The sequence below is a fragment of the Chionomys nivalis genome, chromosome 1, assembly GCF_950005125.1.
Source record: "Chionomys nivalis chromosome 1, mChiNiv1.1, whole genome shotgun sequence".
Classification (NCBI taxonomy): Eukaryota; Metazoa; Chordata; class Mammalia; order Rodentia; family Cricetidae; genus Chionomys; species Chionomys nivalis.
In genome coordinates, this window is record NC_080086.1 from 26001270 (window position 1) to 26021405 (window position 20136).

At 52.8% G+C, this 20136-nt stretch overlaps 2 protein-coding genes across 2 annotated transcripts in view; one reads left to right on the forward strand and one right to left on the reverse strand.

Annotated features, from left to right (window-relative positions):
* Plekhg6 (pleckstrin homology and RhoGEF domain containing G6) overlaps positions 1-3116 on the forward strand; it is a 15893-nt gene extending 12777 nt beyond the window's left edge. The window contains exons 13-14 of the mRNA XM_057786309.1: positions 1328-1476; positions 2438-3116. Coding sequence (XP_057642292.1) covers positions 1328-1476; positions 2438-3116 — 828 coding nt within the window. The remainder of the gene's footprint in view (positions 1-1327; positions 1477-2437) is intronic.
* On the reverse strand, positions 2117-17571 carry Tnfrsf1a (TNF receptor superfamily member 1A). The gene is made up of 10 exons (XM_057786322.1): positions 17244-17571; positions 9802-9952; positions 9513-9641; positions 9067-9219; positions 8779-8860; positions 5626-5693; positions 5393-5506; positions 5118-5146; positions 4656-4938; positions 2117-4547 (listed from the first exon to the last, which is right to left on the reverse strand). Exons 1-10 carry the CDS (start codon positions 17280-17282, stop codon positions 4237-4239), a joined length of 1359 nt encoding a protein of 452 aa, XP_057642305.1. The 5' UTR covers positions 17283-17571; the 3' UTR covers positions 2117-4236.
* Positions 17572-20136: the final 2565 nt, after the last annotated feature.

The window sequence follows — 20136 nt, forward strand, 5'->3', positions numbered from 1 at the left end:
CCCATTTCTTTGCCAGCTAGGAAGCACTTTGAGTATCTTATTAGCCATGTCTATGAATACTGATGCTCATTCTGCCCCTGGCATCCCCCCGACCCTCATGCCAAACCTCTTCCTACCCCCTACCCTGTGCGTTCTCAGGCTCTGCTGTCTCCCCCAACACCATCCTCATGTGTAACTCTCGGCCCCTCAAGGCTACCTTTCCAAAGCCTGCAGTCACTGAACTAGGACTTAAGAAGCATCTTCACCCAGCTCTCCTCTCCGTGGCCTCCTTGGCCAGTAGCGGCTCCTGAGTCTGGTCTTTGTGGCTGTGAGATGAGCTCACAGCCATGCTTTCCTCACTGTAGGGTGATGGTGTGCGGCAAAGCAGCCCGTGCATATGGAGCTGCACTGGAAGCCACCTCTCGGCTGTCACTGCTCTATTCTGTGTGAAAACTCCCAAGAGCAAGGTGGTGGTGGCGCACACCTTTAATCCCAGCACTCGGGAGGCAGAGGCAGGCAGATCTCTGAGTTCGAGGCCAGCCTGGTCTACAAGAGCTAGTTCCAGGATAGGCTCCAAAGCTACAGAGAAACCCTGTCTCCAAAAACAAAAGAAAACAAAACAAAAGAAAAAAGAAAAAAAGAAAAGAAAAAACAAATCCCAGCACTTGGGAGGTGGAGTCAAGTGGATCTCCTTGAGTTCGAGGCCAGCCTGGTCTAGTTAGTTCCAGGACAGGCTTCGAAGCTACAGAGAAACCTTGTCTTGGAAAACCAAAAGAAAAGAAAGGTCCCAAGAAGAAATGCAGACATGTGCCGTCTTCTCGTCCATATTGGGACTGCTTTGCTTTCGTACCGTCTAAGGGACAGAAGGGTCCTCAGTCTAGGACCAGCATGCTCCTGCTCCTCTCACCTTCAGGATGGATGCCAAGGTGATGAGATGCCTCAGGTTGCCCAAAAGAGCAACCTGAGGACCAATATGGTTCAGAGCCCTGGCAGCACCTCATCTCAGTCAAGGAGAGTTTCCAAGGGTATCCCTGGAGGCATGAAAAGCAGGCACATGATAGAGGAGGAGAGGGGACTTTCTGTCACCCCAGTTGCCGCCAGCACCAGCTCTGCAGCCTGGTGCCACCACATCTTGGCCGCACTGTGCTCCCTTCCTGTAAGAATGACTCCTAAGGGGATCACTAGCCTTCTGGTTCCCCTTTCTCGGTAGGAAAGGAAGTGTAAACACCTGTCCCTCAGAGCGGTGTTTGGAGTGGGTAACGGCACCATGGTAAAGCCATTAGTAGAGCGTCCAGAATACGGCAAGTGTGCAGTAAATGAGCTCATAATAACAGAAGTCCCTCCCCAGGCCACTCTGCAGAGGCTGAAGGCTGAGGAGTACGTTCAACAGAAGAGAGAGCTCCTGGCCCTCTATCGCAACCAGGGCAAGGAGTCCCCCAACACCAGGCCCTCCACTCCCTCCCCAGAGGACTCCCAGAGCAGCAGCGCAGAGGGGAGGTAAGACCCAAGTGCACCCTCCAAGGTGGGGAGGAGGGAAGAGAATCAGTGCAGCCCTGGAGAACCTGGTGTGGCTGCAGGAACAGGAGCAGCCGCTGGGAGTGGACCAGGTTGGTAGCCACCATGTGAAGGGATGCGTGGGACAGGGTGGGCACAGGGCAAAGGAAGCAGAAACGTGGCGTGTGAGCTCCCTGTGAGGATCAGGCTGCAGAGTGAAGGTAGATATGGATTCTCAGAATATCAGCGCTTCCAAGACACAGCAAGTTCAAATCCCCAGTGTAAGAGGTTCACCCAGGATGGTACAGCCCTTGCAGAGGATCCAGTCAGCAAATAAGAGACAAACTGCTTGACATGAGTTCTGAACTAGGTGCTGTGGATAGAATAAGAGCTCAGAGGCAACCCAAACTCTTCGTGTCTGTTTGTTTGGTGTTTTTAAATATGTTTTATGGTTTATTTAACTTTATTTTATGTGCATTGGTGTGAAGGTGTCAGATCCCCTGCAACTGGATCTTCAGACAGTTGTGAGCTGCCATGTGGGTGTGGGAATTGAACCCTGGTCCTCTGGAAGAGCAGTCAGTGCTCTTAACCACTGAGCCACCTCTCCAGCCCCTGTTTGTTTGTTTGTTTTTAAGGATCACACCCAGCCTAGTTCAAGGTCTTGTCTTTTTTTTTTTTTTAACAACAGAAAGCTTCATAAATTGCAAGAACCTTGCACAGGGACCATAATCTTCTCGTGTCATTCCAATTTTAGCATATGTGTTGCATAAAAGAAGTGAGTACCCAAGGTCTTTTATAGAGCACAATTCTAGCCAGTGAGGCGGCAAAAACACTGTGTCATGTGAAGAGACAGGACAATAAGTTTGGAGGAGAAGACATTCCTGAGCGGAGTAACGGGGGACACTTTCCTGGGCTTGTATTTGATCTTCATTATCTCAGTCTGACTTTCTGCTATTAACAGTAGGACTTTGGAGTTGAGCATCATCCCCCGCCTAGTGGTGACTGAAGATACGGATGAAGATGCTCCTTCCATGCCTGACGACACCTCGGACTCTGGCTATGGCACCTTGATTCCAAGTTCCCCCAAGACCCCTCACACCCCGCTGAATAGGCTTCGGGCCAAGGCTTTTCGTAGGGACCCTCGTCTCACCTTCTCCACCCTGGAACTCCGAGACGTTCCTCTGCGCCCCCAGCCTCCTGACCCTCAAGCTCCCCAGCGACGAAGTGCCCCAGACTTGCCAGATGGGATTCTAAGAGGAGGCAGTCTGCCCAGGAGAGCACCCCCAACCTGGTCCGAGGAGGAAGATGAGACTTTGACCACACGGAATGTGGTGGTAGAAACTCTAAACAGGGCGCAACGGCGGAGCCCAGTCCCCCAATCTCCGACCCCTACTGACTCTGCTGGGGAAAGCCCCTGGGAGTCCTCAGATGAAGAAGAGGGACTTCTATCCCCTGGACTCCGACCCCGCCCCCTGCAGGCTGAGGACATGCTCAGGGAGATAAGGGAGGAGCTGGCCAGCCAAAGGATAGAGGGAGCCTCGGAACCTGGGGATGGCAAGCCCCGGAAGTTGACTCGAGCCCAGCTGCGGAGAATGAGGGGGACCCACATCATACAGCTGGACACCCCACTGTCCACATCGTAAGTGCGGAAGGAAACGACTATGGGACAAAAGGGCAGTATGAAGTGGGGGACCCTTCGTTCTAAGGAAGGCAGAGCGGAACAAAGACCAAGTGGGGAGGGGAGGGGAAGGTACTCAGCTTAACTGTCCCCCACCCCCACTCGCGTTGCTTGACCTTGACCTAATGTATCGTCTCCTTCCTTTACAGAGAAGTGTGAGGAATGCTGAGGTCCTTTGACACATCTCCTAGAGGAATTGTCTCCCCAAGAGTGCTGGTCACCACCCTACCCCTGGACTCTACCTCAAGGACCCACTTCAAACCAAGCCTGACCCAGGCACCCACCTCCGGCTCTGTGGACTCTGGAGGTCAAGAACTGTGCTTTCATGTCTCACAGACACATCTCTGAGCACCACATAAAACTGCCCCAAAACATGGCTGTTTGGTCAACACTGGAGGAGGGTGGGAGGAGGGAAGCATGGGCACCCACGGGACCGTGATGTGTAGTCTCCGTTAGCTGGCAGGATGGCTGGATTTTCCATGCTACTCCTAGGTGCTGGGCTCTTCCCAGCCTCTCCAATATACAAACCACTCTTTCAAGGGTCAGAGATCGGCTTTTTTAGACTTTTAGTGTATTTACAAGAGACCACGGCTCCAGCTGGAGACCCCGTTGTTCTGTGCTCGCCCCCCTACCTTAGACAGTTGAGCCTTGTTGGTCCAGGCAGGGAGCAAAGGAAAGCCGAGTTTCCATTAGTGTGATATAATTGATACAAATATTGCTTACCTACTGTGAAAAAGGCGCAGGAACCAAATGGGGGAGGCCCTGTGCATCTCAAGTGGGGCATGAGATATGGTGTCCCTTTCCTTTGCAATCACCTGTTCTGGCTTTTGGCATGCTCCGCCTGCTGGGAGCAGACAGATGGCACATACTGCTGCTCCGAACAAGTGGTTGGCTCCGGGACAATCTTCGTTAGCTGAGAAAAGCTATGTACATCAAGTAGGTAGCACCGAGTAAGCGGTTGCCAGCTCGAGCCTGCCCCTTCAAGGCTCCTCCCTCCTTTTCATCCAAGGAGGAGGCCCACAGGGCAGCAGAGCATCTCGCCGGAACTGTCCTGTAAGTTCCTCCCTTGAGGAGGGGCTGTGGCCTCACCGTGGGAGGCGGGGTGCGGTTGAGTAGGAGGCAGGGCTTCCCAGCGCCTCGCGGATGTTCTCCACGCATCCTTTCAGGTCCATGTCGCAAAGCACACTGTACAGGACGTCCAGCGTGGCTTTGTGGCGTGGCGTGCGCTGCCGCCAGGCTTCCAGCATGCTGTACTGAGCCTCGCGCAGGCAGCGCCCGTTCTGGATTTCCAGCCGCTGGATCTCGTGCTCGCCCAGCCCCAGGAGCCGCATGAACTCCTTCCAGCGCAACGGAGACACGCAGTCCACCACCGTATACAACGTCGCTGGGTCTGCAACTGGAGACAAAGATCGTGCGCCTCCAGCAGCAGCCCTGCCATCTTGGCCTCCGCCCTGCCCGACTCCTTCCAGGAGTAATGTCCCCGCCTCCGGGAACCCAAACTCACGGTCGGGTCGCTGCGGGTGGGGATAGTCTTCCCATTTCTGAATAGGAGTGGGGACTGACACGGAGGTGAAGGATTCATAGAGGTCAGCACGCTGGGTTGGGACCACCTCCCTTACAGGAGGCACGACCTTGAAGTTGGGCCAGTTACTGGGGTAGAAGATGGGGCTGGAGGTGTTGGGGGTACTGGGGACAGGACTGAAGCCTGGGGCAGAGCTGAAGTGCGGAGCGGGGTTTAAGGCGGGGGCAGGGGCTGGAGTTAGGGGCTTATTTCTTTCTACCTCCACCTGAAAGAAAGAAGGCATTGCATTAGTGGGGAAAGAAAACAGAGCCCTCTCTGGCTCTTTATCCTTTAAGGGGGTGGGGGATGGAGGAACTAAGGGAGCTCAGCACCCCCGGTGCAAGCATTCAGGTGTCAGGGAGTTGAGAAGGGAGAGTCAGGAAGCCGGAGTACTTTTCCTCTCACCTCTTTGACAGGTGCTGAATTCCCACAAACTGAGAAAAAAAAAGAAAGCATCATGAATTTCACTTCCCTTTCAAACCTCCCCCAACCCTGGCCTTGGGGACTTGTGGTGTCATGCCTCAGGGTCTATGTGGCCCCAGAGACAAGAGAATTACTGATACAGTATGGCTTCCCTCCCACCAACCAGGACTGTTAGCCCTGAGCAAAGGGCCTCACCCCCACCACCTTGTCCACCTGACCCCCTCCCCAGCTCCGCTTTCCCCACAGACTGCACTCACTGTGGGAGTAGACCTGGGGCTTCCACCCGGGATATCTGCACATTAAACTGATGAAGATGAAGAATAAGAGACAAAGGCCAAGGAGGATGACCAGGGGCAACAGCACTGCGGTACCTGCAGACAAAGTAGAGAATGCTCAGTGTTCTGCACACCAGAGACTGGGGAAGGGAGAGGGAGGCAAGGGAGTCAGCCAATCAGCCGGTGAGCATGGACACCAGGCCATTGCGCCTCACCTGGTTCCCGAGGGTGTGTGACAGGTTCAGGTAGGCACATTTTCGGACATTCAATGTTGTTCTTGCAGCTGAAGAAAGAGGCAATACTGGTAACTAGAAAGACGGTGAAGTTCTTTGCTCTGCGATTGTTTCTGCTATCTCTTAAGACAGTGGAACTTAGCCTGCCTTGAGAACTGAGGCAGAAGGATGAAACAGTTCCTCATACAGCCACTTTGTTTTACAAGTTGAAGGGGTCTTGGAAAGACTGTACTGACAGCAAGCAGTGGTAGTGTATGCATGCAGTCTCAGCACTTGGGAGGTAATGGCCAGAGGTCACCCTTGGCTACACAGCAAGGTCAGGGTCAGCCTGGGCAACAGGAGACCAAGTCAAGAGAGAGAATAGAGAGAGGAAAGGAGGGGAAGAGGGGAAGAAAGGGCAAGTAGGCTGTGTTGATAAGTTTAAAGTCCTCATAGTCCCACATGGCAGCTCACAACCATCTGTAACTCCAGTTCCAGTGGCTCTGATGCCCTCTTCTGGCCTCTGACGGTACCAGGCATACACATGGTACACATATATACATGCTGGCAAAACACTCACACACATAAAATGAAAATAAATAACGTTTTTAAAGGACTTTTTAAATGCCAGGCATGGTGGCACATTCCAGCATTCAGGAGACTGAGGCAGGCAGATATCTCTAAGAGTTCAAGGTCAGCCTGGCCTACACAGTGAGTCCCAGGACAGCCAGGGCTACACAGTGAAACTCTGAATCAACAAAACAAAATTTATTTATTTATTTATTTATTTATTTATTATGTATACAATAATCTGTCTGCATGTATGTCTGCAGGCAAGAAGAGGGCACCAGACCTCATTACAGATGGTTGTGAGCCACCATGTGGTTGCCGGGAATTGAACTCAGGACGTTTGGAAGAGCAGGCAATGCTCTTAACCACTGAGCCATCTCTCCAGCCCCAAAACAAAAATTTTTGTAAGTAATAAAATAAAATGGTCACAGGGCTGAGGTTACTGTGGCTCCGTGGCAGAGCACTTGAATATCATGCAGGAGCCTGGATTCCGCACTTAATCAATATTTTAAAAATAAATTTAAAAGGCAGTTATGGGGGCTGGAAAGACGGCTCAGAGGTTAAGAAGCACTGACTGCTCTTCCAGAAGTCCTGAGTTCAATTCCCAGCAACCACATGGTGGCTCACAACCATCTGTAATGAAATCTGGTGTCCTCTGGCATGCAAGCATACATAGAAGGAATGTTGTATACATAATAAATAAATAAATCTTAAAAAAAAAAAAGGCAGGCTGGGCGGTGGTGGCGCACGCCTTTAATCCCAGCACTTGGGAGGCAGAGGCAGGCGGATCTCTGTGAGTTCGAGACCAGCCTGGTTTACAGAGCTAGTTCCAGGACAGGCTCCAAAACCAGAGAAACCCTGTCTCGAAAAACCAAAAAAAAAAAAAAAAAAAAAAAAAAAGGCAGTTATGGCTAGAATAAAACTCCTTCCAGTCACTGACTGGTACCATGACACAAACAAGCCATTTCACTTCTATGGCCCAGTGTCTCATGGAGATCGTGTCACCTCTGCCCCTTGGGATTAAGGGTCAAGTTCTTATCCCTGACATGGTGTGTGCTTGGTAGACGACATGTGTCAGTGAACTGAGTTTAGCACTATGTTTACTGGTGGAATTGTAGCACGGAGAGGCCTGAGGTTTGGATCTGGAATATCTTGCCAGGGTCCACATGCTGAAAGCTTGATTCCCCAGCATTTTGGGACATGGGGCCTAGTAAAAGTTAGGTCACTGGGAACTTGACCTTTGACCCCACTCCACACCCTTTGTGCCTCTCAGCTGCTACAAGGTGAGCACCTTTGCCCCACAATGCTGTGCCTCGCGGGCTCAAAGGCAGCAATGCCAACCACTGACCACCGACCACTGACCACCGTGAGCTGAATGAAGCTATGAAAAGAAACCTTTCTTTGCTTTAACCTGATTAAGCCACAGAAAGATGACTCACACGAGAAGCTGAAGGGCTTGTCTCTGATGACACCAGCCACTTACAGCATTCGCCTTAGGAGATGACAGGCCGGCAGGCTTGAGCGGCTTTAGAACGTCTATCACTGGGGCAGCCCGAGAGCCCTCCGTTGAGGCCGTCCCAGGGCAGAGCAGGCTGAGAAAACTACACCGGGGGGGGGGGGGGGGGGCAGAGGCAAGTGAGAATGGGCTTTTGTCTGCCTCGCAAGTTCAGGGTGAAAAACACATGGCATTGGGCACACAAGCTCTTCTGAGATGAAACCGAGTGGGGGAAATGAAAGAAAATAGCTTTGGTTCAGACCGTTTCACGGGTTGTTGGTCAAGCTTTCTGCTTGGGGCTTTTATGACCCTGGGGTCCAATCCCAGAGCCTCGAAAGATGCTAGACTAGTGCTCTAGCACTGAACCCCACTTCCACCCCCACCCCCCCTTACTCTAAAGGTTAAGAAACATAGGCGTGGAGATTAATAATTTGCCCACGTTGGCCCAGCCAGGAAATGGGTAGGTTAGAATTTAACCCCAGGTCAGTTCAACTAGGAAAGTCTCAGAGTCACTTCTCTGGAAGCAAATGTGTCAGAGCAGCCCAAATGGAGTCATAGGAATGAGGAAGTCTGCCAAGGAGGCTGGAAGGAATCACCACAGGGGAGTGGCACGTGCACCAACCCGAGGTATCAGCAATAGTAAGACGCCTGGACTGGCGCTAGTGGCACAGGCCTTTAATCTCTGCCCTTGAGAGGCAGAGGCACAAGCATCTCTGTGAGTTTGAGACCAGCCTGGGCTACAGGGCGAGTTCCGGGATAGACTCTAAAGGTACACAGAGAAAACTGCCCAGCACTGGAGAGGCTTGCGTGCTATGGAACGTGTGGAGGTCAGAGGATGGCTCTGTGGAATTGAAATTCTCTCCTTTCACCTTTACTTGGGTTCCAGAGATTGAACTCAGGTTGTCAGACTTTTGCTGCAAACGCTTTGCCGCTAAGCTATGTTGTCTACTCCCTAACGTCCTGGAGAAAGAGAAAGGACTATTGATGTCTTGATGGAGTGCCTTCCTCTCATCTGGTTGTAGGGCACCTCCTCTAATCCAGCCACAGCTGCTCTTCCACCCCAGATCCCCAACCAGTTGGCAAATACTCACCGACTGCAAGGGACACACTCATTTTTGTCATCCAGGTAGAATCCGACGTGGCAGAGACACACAGTGTTCTGCTTCTCCTTACCTGAGAGAAGACAAAAAGACTAAGAAAGTGGACCAGGGGGAGGGAGAGGGTCACCATACAGGAGCTCAGAGCCACAGACCAGAGAATGGGGTGGAGAGAAGATGCTACCTCATGGGGAGCGAGGACAGAAATGGAAACCTTCTGCCTGAGAGGCAGGCTACTCCTGAGGAAGGGAGAGGGCCTGGACTTGGGGGAGTGGTGCTCACAGGGGATTTTCACCGTGCCATTGAAGCAGAGGCTGCAGTTCTGGCACTTGAAGTGTTTGGAATTACTTATTTGACTCTGGAACTGGTTTTTACTACAGCCACATTCAGTGTCCTTGTCTGCTCTGCAAGAAGATAGCTCCACCTGGAACCATTCTGAAAAGGGAAGAAAATGGTACGTGAGTCTCGTCTCTCTTTCCCCACACAAATCCTGACACACACGCACCCCCGTCCCCACCATGTGTGCATGTGTCTCTGTCACATAAACACCCCTGTGCCCACAGACCCAGGCTGGCATGTGCACGCATGTTCCCACTCCACCCACAAGCAGCTGCAAATCCTCACCCCTAACAAACATCAACATCCACATGCACACACACGTGTTCACGAGCCTTCTCACACCAGACCCCCCTCTTGAGCCCTTCCCGACTCCCGCTCCCGTGGCTTGCCTTTCCGACATATCTTGCAGCTGAGGCACTGTTTGAGGTGATTCTGGGAGGCGGTAAAGGTGCCCTTTTCACACTCCTTGCAGACTGTTTCCTGCCCTGGTCCTGGACAGTCATTCACCAAGTGGGTCCCTGTGAGAGGGGCATGGATTCGGCTGCCGTGGAAAACCGAAGAACAAAACCCAAGCCCAGGGAAGGCAGCAGAGGAAGGGAACTCCCAGCCACCAAGGTTGTGGAGTACCCCAAACAAGAAAAGGAAAGCTCAAGAAGATGGCTCCCCAGTCTCTCCTACCTTTGTGGCACTTGGTACAACAGATGGAATTATTCTGAGAGTGGGGGTACTTTCCCTGGGGACACAAACTATCCCTCTTCTCCCTCTCCCCAAGGGAAGGGACCCGTCCAGTGACCCCTGAGGGGTATATCCCCACCAGAGCCAGGAGCACCTGGGGGGAAAAATCAGAAGGAGGAAACACAGTTAGGGTGGGGCCATAGAGGCAGCACACTGATGACTCTCCCCCCATAAATCCTGTTCGTCCTAAGGAACGTTCTCCCTTAAACCGCATCCGTTGCTGTCCACTGAGCAGTCGAGGATTTGCTTGGTCTCTGAGTGCTCTGTCTGCTAGCATTTGTCTCCATAACCCTGGGCAATTAGGTCTCACCCCCTCCCCACCACACTGCATTCTACTCTGGCCAGTTCCCTAAGGGAGCTGGCAATGCTGATTACAAGAAAGCTGTTCAAGGACTAGGTGTTGGTATTTGCAGCTCATGGTCTCACACAGAACCTCAGAGTTAACCCCTGGCCTACCAGGGGGTGTCTTTATCCACAGCTAGCTGGCTGTTTCAGTTGTAGTTTGTCTGTCGTCCAACAGACAGTCCTAAAGTTCATTTGGCACTTCTGTATCTGGGCGCGGATTTCAGAGTGTGTGTGTTTGTGGACACTTCAGAGGGGAGCCTCCTGGATTTCATTACACTAAAAAAAAGTACTATGGGGGAAAAATCAAGTTGCAGGGAGGGCCGCCATGGAGATGGTTCGGGCTAGTGCCTGCCGTGCAAGCATGAGGAGTTGGCATCAACCCCCATCACCCACATAGAGCCGGGTACAGCAATCCCAGGGACGGGGAGGATACAAGCACATCCCAGAAGCTCTCTGGCCAGGCTTGCCTAGCTGAATCAGCAACCGGTCGGTCCCAGTGAGAGATCCTGTCTCAGAACACAAGGTGAATGCTCTCTGAGGAAAACCCCTGAGGTTGAACTCTGACCTCCATGCACACAGACACACAAGGATATGAACCCACACCTGGGTGCATATGTATGCAAAATCAGATGGGGACACAGGCGGATGATGTTCTTGCAAGCAGCATTCCTGGGTGTAGGAAGAGCTCTGTGCATGATCTTTTGCTTGCATGAGCGGGTGCGTTTGTGGGAGATAAAGGGTGGGGTACATGAATGGGGGTATTTATGGGGGGTGGGGGCTGGATGAGGTGGGGTAGCTGGGAATGAAACCAAGAACCTCACACATGCTCTGAGCCACATGCTCGGGATTCAGAGTTCTATATCTTTGTTTCAAGTCTTGCTCAGCAGCCTGTCCACGGTCCATGCCTTCTGCAGCTAAATTTACACTGCTGCTTAAGTTAGCGAGAACAAATGGAGAGAAGGTTTGGGCATAAGCAAAGACAAGCGGGTCCTGTACTAGGGTCAGCCAGGACTGGCCATCTGGCTCAAGAAGACCAGCAAATCAGGAGCTGAGGATATGCCAGGAATCCCAAAGCCCATGGCCAAGCAGGGCATTCTAGAAGGCTGGTTTAATAACCTTGGCAAAGCTCATAGCAACTACATGGTTTTCCTGTATGTAAATAACTTCAGTGTGGAGAAAGCCAAGCCATAAGTCATCTTAGCTTCAATTTAGAGCTTGCTCTTTGATCTCTCCCAGCTTTGGGTTTCCCTCAACCTTCATCCTTTCATACCTACCCCACCCCCTGCTATGAGCTGCTCCTGCAGCAAAGGTAGAGGACGTCATCAAAGCATGTTACAGATGCAGGAGCAACGGACCAATCAGATCGCATTAGGAGAGAAGAGCTAGCCACCGTGGCTGTCTAGACGCACAAGCTGCCTTCAAGGCCCTGCAGCCTCCACAGCTCTTTTGGAAGGAGGTGCAACCTGCCAGCTGCTGTTACTAGAAGTGTTACTGCAGCGGCGGTGGCGGCAGCAGCAGCAGCAGCAGCTGCACGGGTCAGGAAGCCTGGGCCTCAGCCAGAGATGGACCCGAGAAGCCACACACAGAAGCACATTGCACACCTGCAATCTCTCAGGCAGGGGCGCACCCCCCCCCCGGCCGCCACCCCCCAATACGGTGTGCAGAGGCTTCCAGAGTGACAACAGGAAGGGTTAGTTATGATAAGAACTTCCCAATCATGAAAAGTGTGGTTCCTTTCCCCGAAGAAGCAATGTTTGTAGCACCTAAGGTCAATGGTACTTCCAAGCCCATCAGAGAACTTGACGCAAAGCCAACCGGCCAAGACAGGAGCAGGAAGAGGTAAAGGTCGGCTCCAGGCCAAGAACAGCCTTGGAGGGAAGCTTCTCCACCACGAGGATGGGTAAGCCTCCAGAGAAGTAGCCCGGTGTCTCTCGTCACGTGTCCCTCCCTCTCCAGAACTCTTGGGGTTAAGACAAATCCGGGAAAGGGAAATCTTTTCCCAGCAGCTCCGCCCCAGTGACTCAGGCCAGGGAGGGAGGGATCTAGGACAGTGTGGACAGGGAACTGCAGCTTCCCCAGCTCTACAAGGGTTGTGAGTCAGCAGAAAGAAAAGGCCAGCCAGCAAGTAGAACCTCATCTCCTCCCTTCAGGGCAAGCAGTCTCTCTTTCCCACCCACCACACCCACGTTCCCCCATCCCCACTCAGGGCCCTTTATCCTTTGCCCCTTAAAAAGAGCCAGGCAATGGACCCCTGTCCCACTGGGCCCACAGATTTCGGGGAAATGCCTCCCTCTTCCATTTCATCCCAAAGGGAAGTCTTCCTGACCCCTGGCTTCCCCCATCAGGTCAGTAGGCTCCTCCCGGAGGACGCCCCCCCCGCCCCGCCCCCAACATCCTTCCTTTAGATTGTGACCTGCCCTGATTCCTCGGCAAAGTTAAACAACAAGTCTTCAGTGGATAAACCCTGCCCCAGGATCCCTGCTCCCTGCTCCCTGGGCTTTTCTGCTAGCCCCCCTGATGCTCCCCAGTGCCAGCAAGAAACAAAAACAGGCGACCCTCCCTCCCATACCACATTCCCACAGCCGGCCTGCTTCTGGCCAGTTGCATTGGGTTTCGGGGCTCCCAAGACAATCCTTAGGAAACAGGGCCAGCTGTAAGGCTTCATAGCCTAGTAGCTACAGAGGAAAAGCCTGCAGCCCTCTTAAAGCTAGAAGAGATAGAGAGAGTCGGGCCTTAATTCCAGCACTCAGAGGCCAGCATGGTTTACAGAGCTACAGCACTTTAGGACAGCCAGGGCTACACAGAGAAACCCTGTCTCGAAGAACAAAACCAAACGAACAAGAGAGACGGAAGGGGCACGTAACCAGTACCATATCCCACCTGCTCCAAGGGTTCCAGGGCCCTCAGGGTCTCTGAATGGGCGCTATGTGTGTGAGCACCCGCTAGCCCTCCTACCAGTTGCATTGTGAGTGGGTGCGTTCAGTTCCCACGGAATCGGGGAGCCAAGGCCAAAGTCCTAACCAAGCCCAAATGCCTTTGCCTGGAGCAGAGAGGGGGCAGGAAGCTCTGGGGGTACCTGTAAAGAGAGGCTTGAGAGAGTGGTACAGAGGCTCTCTAACTACCCCTCAGCTTCCGCCTGGGAGGCCCAAAGGTGTGACTTCCTGTGCTGGGGTTGTTGAATAGGGCACAGAAGCCAAGATGGACCCTGTGGTCAAACCTTGACCCAACCACCTTTTGGGGACCCACTCGCTTGGTCCTTCCCCCGCATTAATGTGTTCATTACGTTAAAATGTGTTTGTTCCATTTAATGTCAAGACCTGCGGGGTGAAGAACTCATCGGCAAGGCCTCCCCTGAGAACTCTGTCACGATTCTACCTCCTACCCACCCGCAAAGCCCCCCACTAATGACTCATGCTCCCCACCCAAGCTCTTTAGATACCCAGTCACCTGTTCACGTTGAATAACACGACCTACTCATACCTACTCCGGACTCTTATCAGAAGCTAGTTATTTCAAATGCGTAGATATGATCTCACCATACAGACCACAAACCCTATGAGCTAAGAGATCAGAGAATCTTGGTCACATCACCCAGATCCGGGCCTGCAAACTGGAGGGACAGATTGAGGTGCCTTCCATCCCAGATGGAGTCAGTGATACCTTCAAGGAGGTTGGGGGAGCCGCACCCTCCTGCCACAGACACGCGCGTCTCCGAGAGCCACGTCGGAGACGGTGCACCCACGTCCACACACATGCACTCCTGTGCATGTCCCATTGGTGCTTCTGCCGTGAGCACCTCTCTTTCCGAGTCCAGCCGATGAGCCGTGCAGCCAGAATCAGCCAGAACGCAGACTGAGAACTGCTCCACTCAGTCCAAGCATACTTCCACTTGGCCAGTAAGCTGCCACAGCCCTCAGAGTCACCTGTCAGGACCTTCTCCTATAATCTCTTCACCCCCTCCGTGTCCTCTGGGTGCCCCACCCTTGGACTATTGATTATTGCAACCGCCTTCCTTTTTTCTATGCCACAGCGGGGTCTCAGGGTCTCGTTCTGTTGCCCAGGTCTCACATCAACCTTCTGCCTCAGCGATGTGTCTACCTCCGACCTCTGCTGGGACCGAAGCTACCTACATAATTTCTTATCTGTATTCAGGCTCCAACTTGTACTACAGGGGTGTGAATCCTCTGCACCTGCAGGGCCTTGCTTCAAACATGGTTTCCATGGATAGATTCTTCCCTGGGCACATGTGGCAGAGATCGGGACGTAGTCTGGACAGAATGGACCCTTGGAGCATAGCTAAGGGGGGAGGGAGGGAGGGAGGGAGGGAGGGAGGGAGGGAGGGAGGGAGGGAGGGAGGGAGGGAAAGAGGGAGGGAGGAAAGCAGGCCTCCACCTGAGTCCTTAAGCACACTTTATGTTTTACAACATGATGTCATGTAGCCCAGGCTGGCCTCACGTTCTCTATGCAGCCGAAACTGGCCTTGAACCGATCTCCCACCTCCATCTCCCATTCTAGGATGGCCCGCGCCATCATGACTGGCTCCGGGTGCTTTCTCACACACCCCAGAGTGCCCTTCTCACTGCCATATCCCTCAGCTTGGTCATTCCATCCCGAGCTGAGGTGCTCAGCTCCTGTAACTACCACCTTCAACATGAAATTGGAGAGCTGGTCTCCATTCCCCCAACCCAGTCTCCCAACTCCTCCACCCTCCCTCCTTTCCGGCTTCGGATGCCAGTTCCAAGTCCTCTTCTCCATGTGGCATTCCCTCCCCGGTCCCATCTGACCAATCTCTTCTTCTCTAATTGATTCAGCCATTAGTCAAGTGTCAAAATCTCCGTTCCAGGATCCTCATGGGTGCTGGAAATGCCAAAATGGGTGGGAAATAGCTCACACTCCCAAGATCTCTTAGTAAGCCAAAGATCTATGAAGGCGCCAGGCAGAGACGGCACATGCCTTTAATCCCAGCACTTGGGAGGCAGAGACAAGCAGATCTCTGTGAGTTCAAGAAATCTGGTCTACAAGAGCTAGCTAGTTCCAAGACAGCTAAGGCTGTCACACAGAGAAACCCTGTCCCGAAAAACAAAACAAAGCAAAACAAAAAAGATCTATGCAGGCAGGCTCAGCCCAGCAGACAGGCAAGGGCCCTTAAGCAAGCAAAGACACTTGGCCTGTGGCCCACCCCCTCCCCCAGTTCTGCCTCCAGGACACTATCACAAGGCTTTGACATGTCTGTTGCTCTGGATTGTTCTAGAGTCATTTTGACTCCTATAGTTAAACTCTTTGAGAGTAACAAAATCTTGTTGGCCTTGTCACATCCTGGCCATGTACACTGCTCCCTCCTGACCCCAGCGGATCCTTGTCACTCATCCACCTCATGGGCGCTGCGCTAGGTACTGCCAAGGCAGTGCACAGCCCTAGGTAGACCTCACCTGCCTTCTGGGGTCCCTTATCTTCAGCTCCACTTCTGCTCAGAGTGGCCCATCCCCACCTGGGCCACCACAGCTGGATCAGGAGGGCTCCTCTACCTATCTAGGCTGTTCTTGCTCTATCAAACACTGGCTGCCATTGAGCATTGACGACGAACACCGCCAGTGATGAGAAAATAGACACCAAGCATTCAATGATCCCTTTCTCTTTGAGGCGTACTCTTCCTCATCAGGCCTGCCAATTTGACCTCAGGAGCTTCATTCATCTCTAATCCTAGCACCGAAAGTAGGGCCTAACCCAGAGTAAGGGTTAATAAATTGAATAAATATTTAACAGGCATCCATCTAGTCCATCTTAAAGTAACACCTGTGAGGTAGTGATCACTAGAGCCGTTCTGGAAATAGAGAATGCCCACGTTCACGCAGGTCAGGCTGCTGTGCTGAGCCTCACCTCCAGGTGATCAGCCCTACAGAGAACAGAACTAAGTGGATGGGTAGCTGGATGATGGGCGCATGCCCAGAAGGGGCAGTCTTGACGGTGGAGAGGAGTCATGAGCTGAGATTAGGAGACCAAAGAGGAGGAATGAAAAGACATGAGACCACACAGACTGGGGGAGTCCAGGATTCTAGAAACATTGGTTTAGACAGAAGAAAGAGAAGAAGAAAGGGAATGAACAGAAAGGAGCTACAAAAGGAGGTGCTGCGGACTGACAGGAAAGGAGGAATGAGGAGAGGAGAGGCATGGAGAAGAAGGCAGCACTCAGAGACACTGTCCACCAGACAGCCACGGAGCCCCGGCTCTGAGGATCTCCACAGAACAAGATTATAAGCACAAGCACGTAGAGAGAAACCGAGGAAACACGAAAACAAGGCTGAAGCCAGAGAAAAGGACATTTTTCCAGTGACGAAAACAAGCTGCTACCAACTTCCCCAATCTGAACCGTGGAATTGGAAACCGTGAGACGCCTTTTAGGTCTGGGGGGTGGGGGCTGGAGGATACACTGCCAAAGTAAAGGAGGTGCTATCTACCTAAGGAGGGTTAGGCCAATGGAGACCTCTTGTCTGGGAAGCCAACCTGGGAGCCAAAAGGCCAAGGCTGTCTCAGGGAAGAAGTCTGGGCCCGGCTGCCCAGCTTCATCCAGTTTCCTGGTTCACTCCCAGGAACGGTATCCCCAATTTGTGTCACCAACTGAACCCCTTCTTCGACTCAGTCTTCCAACATCCTGACCCATGCTATTCAACTTCTGCCAGAGAAACAGGACTGCTCCGCCTAATTCCACTGGCCTGGCAACTGGCCTCCCCACAGTCCAACACACCCCAAGTCCAGCCAGCCCCCTTGGCTGTCCCGCCAGGGGCTTAGGGGCTTGACTTGCCACAAATCTCTCTCTCTCTCTCTCTCTCTCTCTCTCTCTCTCTCTCTCTCTCTCTCTCTCTCTCTCTCTCTCTCTCTCTCTCTCTCTCTCCTCCCTTCCACCTCTCAGGGAGCCCCAGGTGAGGCACAGCAAGCCTACAGGCGAACCGAAGCAGAGAAGTCCCTGCCCCTGCCCCGAGTACATGCCCACTCCCGCCAGGCCTCGCCAGCAGGCCACCCTTCCCTCTTGTCTCCCATCTCACCAGTGATAGCAGCAAGCCAGGCACGGTGGGGAGACCCATGTCCGGCCGGCAGTGGCCTCTCACTCCCCCATTGGGGCTGGGGACAGTGCAGCTGCCGGTGAATGAAGTGAGCCGATCGGACCAGGTGGCCCGGGCAATGGCAGCCGGGGCGTCAGGTTAGAGCAGCTGGAAGTCGAGGGTAGGTTAGAGATCAGGGCACGGTCCTCCAGGACCTCGAACCCACTAGGCCCCGTCAGGAGCCAGAGTTCGGAAAACTCGGAGAAAATTAAAGCTGAGAGGAGCGAGGAGGTAGGAGGGGAAGGGAGAGTGGCGGGGGTGGTGTTGCAAGAGCGGGTACCGGAAGAGCCTGGGGAGAGGCGAGGGAGGAGGGAACCAGGAGGAGAGAGGAGAGGGCCAAGGTTCTCTTAACGCTTTGTAGCCTGGGTCCCACAGCCTGACGCCCCAAACCCACTTAAGACGAACTGGGAACATCTAGAGTTTCAGAGTCAAACTCGCCGAATTCCAGTTCAAACACCTCTGCTTTTCAGGTGGGTGAGCTTACACCCCCCCACACACACACACACAGACACACCAAGGTTGTTCTCAAGCTGACAGAAGAAGATAGCCTTTCTGTGGGATGGCAGGCAGGAGTTGAGGGAGGGCAGTGTGTGGTGAGTACTCTATGTCCCTCAGCGGCCCTCCCTTCACCCCAGGGTTCCCTCTGATCCCACTTTCTCGGTCCTTCACCCGTCTAAATGAAAAGAAAACCAAATCTAGTTTTCTACTCTGCCTGGGGCCTGACCCACTCAGCCCCCTCCCACTGACTTTCATCTGTTCTCTTTTAGACAGGTTCCCTAGCTGCCCACCATGACTCTGCCATCAACTCTGTGTGTGTGTGTGTGTGTGTGTGTGTGTGTGTGTGTGTGTGTGTAAGCCCCCCTCCTAAGCCTTGGTTGGCTCCCCAGTTATTAAATGAGAGTGAAAATGCCTGCCCTCACATAGGGTGCTGTGAAGAGTCAGTAGGCCATGTTTGTAAAGATGCTCCCCAATAGCCAGGCGGTGGTGGCGCTCAGCTTTAATCCCAACACTCGGGAGGCAGAAGCAGGTGGATCTCTGTGAGTTCCACGGCCAAAAAGAAAAAAAGATGCTTCCAGTTCTGAAGGGTTCCCAGGGCCCTTTTCCCAAACACACTATTTTGTATTGATGGAAATCGGGTTTCATTTAGCCCAGGCTGGCCTCAAACTCCCTGTGTTGCTGAGGCTGGCCTTGTGCTTCTGATCCTCCCACCTCCTACACGGGGAGATTACAGGTGTGCACGGCCACACCCAGCTCTCGATAGTCTGATGCATCCATTGGGACTGACCCCAGAGATAGTGTATCACATCCTGGAGCTTTAGGGGTAAGGAAAAAGCCTTATGACACTGCACGCTGGGAGGCAGAGCACAGAGAACCCGGATTCTGGTTCCCATTACAAGGCCGCATTGTCCTTTCTGCCCCTTCGAGTGAAACCTCACTTTCTGCCTGCCAGCCCTTCCTAGGAGTGGATACCTTCTGCCAGCCCCATGTGTGCAGGTCTTCTCCCAGGTGACCCCTACACTGGAACACTGCTCACTCCTGTGCCCTTGAGATCTAGTAACCGTCTTTATGTGTGCCACTTCTGCCTTCAGCAGCTGAGACAGACTCTCAGACCTGCGATGAGAATCCAGGTATGGGGGCCTAGAGCTGGGAGACTTGAAACCAGAGTTCCTGGCCCTTCTCCCTGTGAGCCACTGCTGACTTCCAGCCTCCAGCATGCCTACCCTGATGTTTCCTCTCCCTTCCTCTCCCCTCCCCTCCTCTCCTCTGCAACCCCCAAGACAAGCCCCCCACCAGAGCAGCTGGAGGTATCCCCACTGCTGGCGGCCCATTTCCCTCCATCATGCAGTTTTCAATGTGAATAAGCCAGGAGAAATAAATGGGAGGGGGTGCCTCAAGGTACAATTTAGTGGCAGAGTGCAAGGCCTTAAATCCATCCCCAGCGTCCATGTGCACTTGTGCGTGCGCACATGCGTGAGCACGTGCACACACACACACACACACACATTAAAACAGACAAGAAATCCACAGAAACCCATATGGTTAGATTCATATGGAGTATTAGCAAGTGTTTGCCACATGTTAAGTATCATACAATATCAATAATTTGTATTAATAATAACAACAACAAGGTCCCATGTTTAACATTACAAGGAACTTTTAATTGTCTGTGCAAACTGCCAAAGCCATTATTACTCCAAGCCCGGCACAAAAGGGGAATTTTTTCCTTCATGGCTTAGGATGAATGCTGACTTTCCTGGGTACGGGTGAAGCTTTGCGCCAATGCGGTACTAAAGTGCTCCCTACAGCTCGGTTCCAGACGGGAAGAACCGGTGAACCCGAACCCGAGGGTGTGAAAAGTCAGCCAGTTTTCAGAGGAGATAGAATGGTAAGAAAATGACCCCAAAGCCAGGCTGCTGTCACGTGCCGACAGCCCAGCATTTGTTGCTCATGCGAAGATCAGGGCTGGGGTCCCAGCACCTACACAGCAGCTTTTAGCTGTCAGTGAGCCCAGTCCCACGGGATCAGACAGCCTCTCCTGGTCTCAGTATGCATGGGCGCACAGACATACATGCAGGCAAGACAGCTATACACATAAAATAAAGACAGTGAATCTTTTTTGTTTGTTTGGTTGGTTTTATTTTGTTTTGTTTTTCTAAGACAGGGTTTCTCTGTGTAACAGCTCTAGCTGTCCTGGAACTTGCTCTGAGGGCCAGGCTGGCCTCGAACTCACTGAGGTCTGCCTGCCTCTGCCTCCCGAGTGCTGGGATTTATAGGCGTGTACCACCAACTAATCTTTAAAAAAAAGAAAAGGAGCTGGGGAGATGGCTCAATGGTT

What these genes read in the sequence shown, in the direction of transcription:
- Tnfrsf1a (XM_057786322.1), bottom strand. Translation starts at nt 17,282, where the DNA reads ATGGGTCTCCCCACCGTGCCTGGCTTGCTGCTATCACTG. An exon ending in GAGTGTGTCCCTTGCAGTCG is followed by an intron (nt 5,694 to 8,778) that starts GTGAGTATTTGC and finishes CTCTTTCTTCAG; the next exon opens with CTGCAAGAACAACATTGAAT. An exon ending in GCCCCAGGTCTACTCCCACA is followed by an intron (nt 5,147 to 5,392) that starts GTGAGTGCAGTC and finishes TTTTTTTCTCAG; the next exon opens with TTTGTGGGAATTCAGCACCT.